This window comes from Plasmodium fragile, assembly GCF_000956335.1.
Source record: "Plasmodium fragile strain nilgiri unplaced genomic scaffold supercont1.42, whole genome shotgun sequence".
Lineage (NCBI taxonomy): Eukaryota > Apicomplexa > Aconoidasida > Haemosporida > Plasmodiidae > Plasmodium > Plasmodium fragile.
Window position 1 is genome coordinate 43,996 of NW_012192622.1, and position 10,416 is coordinate 54,411.

The 10,416-nt window shown below is 42.4% G+C and overlaps 3 protein-coding genes across 3 annotated transcripts; all 3 read right to left on the bottom strand.

Annotated features, from left to right (window-relative positions):
• Positions 1-12: 12 nt before the first annotated feature.
• On the bottom strand, positions 13-1,295 carry AK88_03569 (uncharacterized protein; the record flags this gene model as incomplete). Its single annotated transcript, XM_012481180.1, has 2 exons — positions 13-26; positions 329-1,295. 2 exons carry the CDS (start codon positions 1,293-1,295, stop codon positions 13-15), a joined length of 981 nt encoding a protein of 326 aa, XP_012336603.1.
• A 2,179-nt stretch (positions 1,296-3,474) lies between these two features.
• AK88_03570 (uncharacterized protein) lies at positions 3,475-5,610 on the bottom strand (the record flags this gene model as incomplete). Its single annotated transcript, XM_012481181.1, has 1 exon — positions 3,475-5,610. One exon carries the CDS (start codon positions 5,608-5,610, stop codon positions 3,475-3,477), a length of 2,136 nt encoding a protein of 711 aa, XP_012336604.1.
• A 3,148-nt stretch (positions 5,611-8,758) lies between these two features.
• Positions 8,759-9,099, bottom strand: AK88_03571 (uncharacterized protein; the record flags this gene model as incomplete). Its single annotated transcript, XM_012481182.1, has 2 exons — positions 8,759-8,874; positions 8,982-9,099. The coding sequence occupies 2 exons, from the start codon at positions 9,097-9,099 to the stop codon at positions 8,759-8,761; spliced, it is 234 nt and encodes a 77-aa protein (XP_012336605.1).
• Positions 9,100-10,416: the final 1,317 nt, after the last annotated feature.

The window sequence follows — 10,416 nt, forward strand, 5'->3', positions numbered from 1 at the left end:
GCTACTCCCGTCTTACCCACCCCCGTCTTAGCTACCCCCGTTTTAGCTACCCCCGTTTTAGCTACCCCCGTTTTAGCTACCCCCGTTTTAGCTACTCCCGTTTTAGCTACCCCCGTTTTAGCTACCCCCGTTTTAGCTACCCCCGTTTTAGCTACCCCCGTTTTAGCTACCACCGTTTTAGCTACCACCGTTTTAGCTACCACCGTTTTAGCTACCCCCTTTTTAGCTACCCCCGTTTTGGTGCATACAGGTTTTTGTGGCCACGTTGCTGCCCCCGTTTTGGTGCATACAGGTTTTTTTGGCCACGTTTTTCCTGCCCCCGTTGTACCTGCTCCCGTTTTGGTGCACACAGGTTTTTTTGGCCACGTTTTTCCTGCTCCTGTTTTGGTTGACGGCCTTCCCTTCCGCCCAGTGTCCTTGTTCGTGCTCGGGTTATTCAAAAATGGCCTACTACAAATGCTTCCATCAATGCTTCCATCAATGCTTCCATCAATGCTTCCATCAATGCTGCCATCAATGATGCCATGAATGCTACCGCCAATGATGCCATCAGTGGTACTTACACTGTCGATACCACCGCCCGCACGGCACTCCAAGAGCCGTTTCCCCTGCGGGATGAGCGAACACGCGAGAACGACCTCCGCCCTGTCCTCCACGGGCAGCTCCTCCACGGGCAGCTCCTCCACAGGCAGCTTCCCCACAGACCGCCTCTTCTTCACCATGGCCTTCCTCTCCTTCTTCCACTTGTCCATATAAAAATCTAAAAATTTGATCCACGCGCCCACAATCTTCCGGCGCTTGAATTTCCTAAAGTGGCTCTTCTTCTCCTTGTACCTATCCCGGATGTAGACGTAGGAGTAGCACTTTTTTATACGTTTTTTAAATTCAATCGTATCTTCCATGTCCTCAATCCACATGATCCTATTAATGTAAGTCGACCATATGATCCACATTTTATTCTTCCACATCTCATCTACTCCTCTGGTTTTCTCTCCGCAAAATAATTCCATCCATGTGTAAATATTGAACCGCCTCCAAAAGTTCATTCTGATTTCCCAATATCTAGTCTTCGCATCGAGGCATTTTGTGTACCAATTTCGAATAGCTTTTTTGTTCACCTTTAAACAGGCAACTATGTTCCTATTTATTATCTCCATGGAAATAATAACTTCTCCATCCGTTTCCGAGTTGTCATTATATCCTACTTGGTCTGTTAATTTTTTAACACTTTCTTCCACTTCCTGGGTGCTAATGTGGAAGTCCCTCCACCCACGGTCGTTAACCGTTAATAGCATTCTGCTGTGCTTCACACCATGGGATGGGACCTAAGAAAAGGAAACGAGGAGGTGTTACCGCAGAAGTAATACTGAGAAAAGCGAGAACACCCCGCGCCCACTCATCATGATCAGCTTAAATTTCAGAGGCCAACTCTCAAGCGATGCTCCAAAATGATTTTGTACCGAGCCCACCCGACGGGAACTTTACACATACAACACTATACTCACCTTAACAAAAAGACATAACACGAGGAAAAAAATTACACAGGCATTTACCCATCCCTTCAAATTTATCGCGTTTATTTTTCCCCATTTTCCATTATCCTCTTCACTACCATAATTCCCTGTGCGGTTTTTCCCCTCTGAGTCGATAGGTACTCGTGTGACCTTCACTTGGGGGGCCATTATATAACTCACTCAAAGAAACCCTTTTCATGCATCGCAGGCTGGCGAGTAAAAAAATAGATTACTCCAAAAAATACACGCAAAAAAAAAAAAAATAAAATAAAATAAAAATGTGATGCCTCTAAACGAGCACTCCCCTCTACCGGTGTCGTTTTTTCTCAAGCCGCTCCCTTTCTCATCTTTCCCCATTACATGCGGGAAAATACATGTGCCATGGCTTCCTTTCGTTAATCAAAAATAAATATATATATTTTTTTTTTTTAATTTCTTCCTTTTCATTATTTACAAAATTTGCAAAAAGTGTACGAGGTTTTTACCGGAACACATCAACATGATTAAAAATCTCTGAGAGGGATTTTGGTATGATGAAGAGAAAATAGGCACAACAAGCAATGGTGCGCAAAAAAAAAAAAAAAAAACAAAGTCGTAAAAACATGCCCCGGACTGCAAATACAACATTAGCCACAAGTGCATGTATAAAAATATATGTATATAGGTATACACCCCATTTTCATCGCAACTTTCAATGACTTCAAATTGATTAACACCCTTTTAGCGTCATACATATATACAGTTCCAAAATGGTTAATCGGGTCATGCAGGTTTTGGGCCACGCATTTTTTTATAAATATATATAAATACATATATACATATATAGTCTTAGTGAAAGCAATATATTCTTGTGCTTTAATCAAATTTAAGGATTAACCAAAGTGGGAAAAAAGGCATATGCCGCTGATTTTTTTTTCCCCCCACTTCAAAATAACAACTCTATCTAAGATCTTTACAACGGAGCACTCAACCCTAAAAAAAAAAAAAAAAAATTACTAATTCATTTTTTCATGTGTACATTTACTTTTTGCAATTTGTGTGGTACAAAAGTTTTACTGTTTTTTTTTTTTTTTTTGTTTTTTTTCCCCGCTCCTCCCGTGTTAGCAAAAATGTGTATGCATGTGTTCACGTTTGCCTGATGTGAGCGTTCGAGTTAGTCTTCCTGCACATGCGCATGCATGCCTCCGCAACTCCCACCATTACTACCAGCGCTGCTAAGAATTACTCTCATCTCTGTTATCATGTACAACTCTTGGGCTACCATGCTGATCCCTCCTTTGTTCCTCTCTTTCTCCTTACACCCACAGGGGCGGTGTGATCGCGTCCTTAAGACTTGCCCTTAAGGTGTCACTTGGTCTTTTCTTAGGTAAATTGTTTAGGAGGGGCTGTAGAGCGCGAGAGTCGTCACTCACGGGAACCGCCAATCAGAGCGGACATCAATCGCAGCGACAACCACTCAATCTCATTTTTGTCCAAGTCGGGTTCTACTGAGTACACTTCAAAATCAAACAAAAAAAAAAAAAAATAAATAATAAATAATAAATAAGTGAAAAATGCAGAGCTCATCATGCTAACTGCAACGTGTAGGGGGTAAAAAAAAAAAAAACAAAACAGGAGTTGTACGAATGCACAAACTGTACCATATGAGAACTAGCGATCACGCTTTTCTGTTTATATTTTCTACGCGTGGGGATGAAAATCTGTTTGGTTTGCAGGAACACATTGAGACAAATGGTGGAAGGAATCAACTGGTGGTCCTCTACCGAGAGTGTGGTGCTGGCACGCTCACATCAAGCGTGAAGAGGCAGTAGGAGAGGGGGGCCGGGAACAGAAACATCATGCGGAGAGGCACACGCATGGAAGCAAGCATGGAACTGCACGCATGCAGCGGACTGATCGGCGAAGTATTTAAAACAGTGCTCACGGAAAAAAGAGGCAGCGTGACTCCCCCCCTCCTCCGTCAGGACTCCTCCAAGTAGTACTGCATGGGGTAGTACACTGCAGGAAAACTCCTGCGCAGCAAGTCAGAAATGGAGACTTCCCCATGCGCCTTCTTCTTCGTCTTCCCCTTCATCTTCGTCTTAGCATTCACCTTGTATAATACATCATCAAGGAGTAAAATGTTCATTCCTTTCTTTAGTGTGCTATTTTCCATGTTATACTTTTTAATTAGTTCCTTCACGAGGACCACATTGAAATTACTTTCTTTGGCTAACCTCTGCAGGTTCCTCGCTTGGCACCTTAAAAGATAACTCGTAATAATAAATGTCATGTAACAAAATTTGTCTAGCTTCAGGTGAGGATATATTCTCCCGTTTTCAATCGGTAAATTTTTTAAGAAGGAAAATATTAACACTGGTTTCATGTAACCAAACGTGTATTCCCTTTTCTTCGTGGACGATTCTCCATTCTTGTACTTAATTTTGTGCCGAACATTATAGCAGTAGGATATCACATCTATGTCATTGCATAGCAGAAGAATATTATCAATGTAAGGGTTTTCAAATAACTGCGCAATGTCCTTCACGATTGTATTTTTTTTCTTCTTGTCCGACGCATTGTCCATGGCCGAGGGGTGAGACAAGTGCGGCAAACAGGACGAATGGGGCGAAGGCGATGTATCTGCCCCTCCTATCCCTTTCGCCGCACTGGTCACCTCCGCCTCTTCCGTCAACTCGCTTGTCCGGATCACCACCTTTATGTTTCGCTCCTCGAACAACTTCAGCGTGCTCTCCAGGTCATCGAACAGGTAGCCGTATGACTTCTTATGTCTGCATGCATGACCCCGATGCGCACTTGCCATGTTCTTTGGTGCCCGTCGCGGGTGAGACAGCATCAACTCGTTTTCCTCCCCCACGTGATTTGCCTCTACCGTATGGTTTCCCTCCACCGCATAATTTGCCTCCACCGCATGGTTTGCCCCCCTCGCGTGGTGCACATAAATGACGGTGCAGTTTTCGCGAAGGAGTTCACAAATCTTATCCAACATCAACACCAAGTCGACCAGCTTCATGGGCCTATTTTCATTCATTTCGAAGGAACTACCCATGTAATCAAAGTCCAACAGGATACCACATGTAATGGGTTTATCACTTTGTAGTTGCAGAGGCATAACCACTCTCTGAAAATCACGAACCTCCTGATGCACATAAAAAATATACTTTAAGGGGTAGTTCTTCCCGAGGATATTATTAATTTCTAACTTGAGTAACTCCTCATTCATGTAGTAAGTTTTTGTACCAATCTCGTTCTTATTGTTTATCAATTTGAAAGAAAGAATTCCCTCGGTGTGTATCGTGACCTTGTACAAATCTCCCTTAAAATTGTTCCGCATGCCCTTGTTGTTCTTATTATTAAATCTTTTCTCGTTAAATGCTTCCAACAATCTATCCACTGTATCCTTCTTGTCGCAAGTCAGCTCTTTCAGGAAAGTGTTAAGGTACAGAAATAAGTTGTATGACACGTTATAATTCGTGCACCGCATGTCTGCATTGCATGGTTCCTTTTGATACACGTAGTTGGAGAGTTCGATCTGGTCGGGGCAGCTTTGCACACTACCGCTGTTCACACTACCGCTGTTCACACTACCGCTATTCACACTACCGCTATTCACACTGCCGCTCTCTACACTGCTTGTAGTGATCTCTCTTCGCAAATGCTCGTGGAGGCGCTCCACGAACGAGTGTTCATCCCTGATGGCGGCGCTGTACATGTTCTCGCCCCTCCACTCGAACAATCCTCCTGAGCAGTCGTCCTCCCCCTCTTGGTTCTTCCCTTCCGACTCGGTGCAAATTTCGACACCCACTTCACCACCCCCTGGTTCCTCCCTCTTTACCGCGACCCTCTTAAACACATTGCTGTGCACCTCGCCAAGAGACTCGTCTGCACTGCCCTGAGTAGCCAAGCTAATTTTTCTCTTAAACCCACAAGTTAGGTCCTCCTCGATTAAATCAAAAAAAAATATTACTTCGCTTTTTTCTAGGTGTAAGTACCATGGCTTCTTGTACCTTTCCCTCTTCACTAGTACGGTGTTTTTTTTTCTTCGATCCCTGGGCTGCACTAGTTGGGTGGGCTTCCTTCCCTCCCTGTTTTCCATGCCGGGTTTGTGGGTTCCTCAGTGGGGGCACTCTCCGTTACTCCTAGGCTGCTCTTTTCCTTCTTCCTAGGGTCACAAGTTTTACATACGCACACTCACACGCTATATTACATATGCATATGCACACCTCCCCCCACCCTTGTGCACATTTGCACGTGAGCCCAGCACTTCCTCACGTTGACGCGACGCCCCTTTCACTTGTCTACAACAAGACAGGGGCCATCCCCGCTCCGCTCCACTGAATTTGCCAAAACGAAAAAAGCTACACATAAAGAAAAAAAAAAAAAACTCTCTTTAATTCTATGCTTTATAAGAACAAACCCTTTTTCGAACAAATATTTTTTTTTTTTTTTTTTATATTTAGCTAGCTACCCCTACTATGAAGCTTTATCCTCCTCTTTTTTTTTTTTTTTTTTTTTTTTTTCTAAAATGCATGTGAAAAAAAAATATATATTTTAAGCTCCGGCTGTGTGCTAACCTATATGGACGTAGATATGTTCGGATCGAAATGGAGGACTTTCCAAATAAACAGAGAAACAGTTCATAGTTGCTTCAAATAGTTAAAAAAAAAAAAAAAAAAACATTGCTTCCAACGGAATTGCTTAACGAATGTGTTATATATGTATGCTCACCAGATAGAACGGCTGACGAACGGAGTAACAACATGTACAAATGTGAGCTTACACAAATGTTTACACTGCCGTTAACATCTGCACATAAACGAGTAATAAAAAAAAAAAAAAGAAAAGAAAAAATCGAGAAATTACCATGTTTAGGGTTTGGGGGGACAAACCGTACATGTGTATGTGTAAAACATATGAATATATATATATTTACATACACGTGTAATACTCTCTTCAACTGGTCCTCGGCTTCGCTAAGCCCACCGTGAAAACACGAAATCATTGTTCATTGCCTAGGGTTGCACATCACTTTCTAGCTAAATAAATAAGTAAAAAAAAAAAAAAACGCACGCCTCCCCTTTTACTCATTTACCCCGATTCTGATGAACATACAAACAAATTGTAATTAAGGAAGTCCACAGGTAAATTCTCTAACTCGCCATACTTCCCTGCCCCGTCCTCATGCACAAGCATATACGCGCGAGTGCAATAGAGAAAAAAAATATATATATATATGTGATGCTTATATATAATGCTTATATGTGATGTGTATAAGGCTTACACATGGTTCTTATTTTTATTTTCTTTCCCCCCTGCATGCATGTGAAACAATTAACGGGCACATAATGCTCTAGGCAACCTGTTCAGCGGGCGAGAGCTGCTCCTTCCCCTTGATCAGGATGTAAAGCTTTTCCTGTGCGGACGCGTTTGTCATGTGCATTCAAGCAGCAAGTGCACGCAACTAATACACATTTCTCCTCCGTATGTGTACGCGTGAGCACGTACGTTAGTTGCGTGTACTTGAAAATATGCTCTTGAAAGTATTAATACTAATTTACACGCTTACATGCACTTGCTGGCTTGCTTATACACAACTGGCTATGTCCGTCCTGCTCGCCTCATCACGTACAAGTACTACCCGTTCCACACTTCATTTATTTCACACTCATAAAGGGAGCAACACATATTTCAATTATTTTATTTTTAAAAAATTCTTTTTTTTCTTTCTTAGCTACTTTTTTTTCCCCCCCCTTGGTGGTCGTGGTTCTTAAACTGCTTGCAACTGGCGCACGAGCAAGTCGGTTCGTTTGTTCGTTTGTTCGTTTGCTCGTTTGCTCGTTTGCTCGTTTGTTCTTTTTTGTATGCCATCCGCTTAACTGATCAACCCTCAGTTCTCATTTTCCATCGCCAGAGACGAATAGAGAGTTGCCTCCTCCCCCTCCACAATTTCGTACATCTATGCTTTTACCGCGCTGCGTTGCACCGTGTAAACGCCAACTCAGCTACACCTCCCCTCCCCACCTTTGTGTTAACCAAATTCAGTGACGAACATATACCTCGGGGTGGAGAATGCAATTACTACTTCACTTTGATCGGAGAAATGTTGCTAAATCATGGTGAAATTTTTTTTTTTTTCAATGAGCAACAAGGTTTGTCAATCTAACACTCATCATTTCAACTCTTTCGTATACTAACGGAATAAAAAGAATAAACTAAGGGACGGGAAATGACACTCTCTTTCTTGTCTCTGTTGCATAGAGTGCACTGCGTCTTCAAATTTTACAAGACAAACTTGTGCCTTCTTACGTGAGTGTATATGTGGACAAGTGGGCTCTTGCGCGTGGTCATAAAAGCGAGCTCAGGTAGCTTATGTTGTGGTGTGAGACCCGATTGGTCATGCTTCGAGATACACACAACCTTAACTGTTTGTCTCTCCGTTCGTTCACACAACGTATACTTTTAGCAACCATTTTGTGGCCAGGGTGTCATCTAGCCCAGCTACTATCCCCTCCACTGCAGTGTAGCTTGAACTGCAACAATTAACGGTGTTTTCCTTCCCCATAATGTGCACTTCATTTAAAAAAAAAAAAAAAAAAAAAACAGAATGATAAGTGCTTCCTTTCTTGCCGCCATGAAGTAGAGAACGGCTGGTCAAAAGGGGTCACGAAACCCAATTCTTAACTTATGTTCATATATCGTATAATTAAACATAGGTCTATGTCCTACTATGTGAACCGTCCACGAGATGTACCCTTTCGAAGTGAGGCCAGCATGCGCTGGTCCAGTGGCAGGTAAACAATTGAAGCAAAAGATAATGCATCCTTTAACCATGCCACTGAAGGGGAAAAAAAAATATATATATAAGTTTAAAAAAAAAAAAAAAAAAAGCAAAACGGGAAAGCCGCTAAAAAAAAAACAAACTATTCACTAAGTAGTGTTTCATAAAGTTAGTTGGTGAGGAGAATGTGAAGAACATTGGGGAGGGTGTAGCTGGTATAAAGGGGCCTTCAAATGCTACCCCACTGAGTCGTCTTCACATGCTCCTCATAAACTTTACGAAACAGCATACCTCGCGTACGTGTAAATTTTCTGGGCTGTCGCTTAAAAAATAACCAACACACATCATATACCCCCCCTTTTCAAATCCCATACAGACAAATGTCCGCATGAACAACAAAAAAAAAAAAAAAAAAGATCCTCCACATTGGGGGTGGGGGGGATTTTTTTAACTTCTTCTTAGTGGCCTACTCAAAGTAAAGGGACGTATCGTACAACAGTTTGTTCAGCTGTTCAATCTTTAAGTCATTCATGCGATTGAGCGAGCTCTCCGTCATTGTGTCTTCGAAAACGGAATGCTCATCTGTGGAAAGAGGAGAGAAGGGGAAACACATATGCAAGCTTTCGGAAGAAAGCCATCCCAATGATGGCAAAGCGGAGGGGGTGGGAGAGCTTCACAGGTATATTAACCCTCATTTTTTTGCACATTTCCATTGTAACCTTCTACAAGGTGCATCGAGGTCGGTGGTTCCGTCTTCACCAACGAGTAAATAATGGTAAACAAAATGAAGCAGAAGAAGGTGAACATGATAGCACACGGGATGATGGCCGCCCAGTACCTATGAGGGTAGGAACAGAAGCGACAAAATAAAAAAAAAAAAAAAAATGAAAACAGCTTAGGAAACTCAAAACGGGCACATATATACCCACATAAAATATCCCTCTTTTTTTTTGTTTGCGCGCTTCGCCTTGTTGGGGAAAAGGACAGAAGAACCATACTTCGAGGGGAACGGAAAGGACAAGACGTTCAAGAAGTCATCAAATACGAAAGCCCAGACTAAATACGATGCTGTAAAGTGCAAGTTTGGGGTGGTGTGACAAGGGTGAAGGGAAGTGGACCTGCGGGGGAAAACCCAAAGAGGGTGTACCTGTCACATGCGCACGCATATGCGTAGACGTATGCACATGTATATATAAGCAAACGCATATGTGTCATGCGGCAGGGTCTCTCTCCTGCGCGTGCTCTTGCCCACTGCACAATCGTTCAATTCCACCAACCCCAAAGGATGTGCGACAGGTACAGAATGAAAAAGGCGTAGCCCTCCTTAATGGACTGCATTGTGCATTTGTGGGCTGCGGAGATAAAACCATGTCATGCATGTGCGGCAAGTAAACGCTCGTGTGCTGTACATAGGTTAAACAACTATGCGAAAAAAAAAAAAAAAATTTTTTTAAATACTAAATTACGCCTACCGTTAGCATTATTGCGAAACGTTCTCCAAGTTGTTCGCCTTACGGTTCCGCAAAAGGGCAAGAAATGGAAAACAATTAAAACCCTAACACGGTGCAGAAAGGTTTACCCAAGGAAAGGAAGCAAGCCTTATGGGCATATAATTATCTCACCAGGCAAGGAAATAAATTGGGGCAACTGATATTATATTGCCGCATAAACCGACGCAGTGCCAACAACATAGAGCCGGATAGAAATTGCGCTTCCCCAAATTTTGCGACGGTTTTCCGCGAAAGGATCATTTCCTGGGTAGAATAATTTTTGGAACAAATTATTTACGTGCATCCTGAGCTGGTAGATTTTTTTTTTTTTTTTTTTTTTTTTTTTTCACTGAAGCCAACCAGGAATTTATCTCTCCATATGTTTAGGAGATAGGGTTTGGCTATTTTCTGGGCGGGTTGCTAATATCAAAATAGGGCTTTCCCTAGCTACTTTTTTTTTCTGTTGAAAGTGGTAGAGCGGGGAAAGCAGTGGTTAATCCACTCCCGTCCGTAATTGTACCGCCTTATCACTTCCATCGGAGCCCGCCACTTTTTGAACCCCCCACCCATGATTAAATGAGATGAGCAAGTGACGAACCTTCTTCTGTGGAGGGGAAAAAAAAAAAAAAAAAAA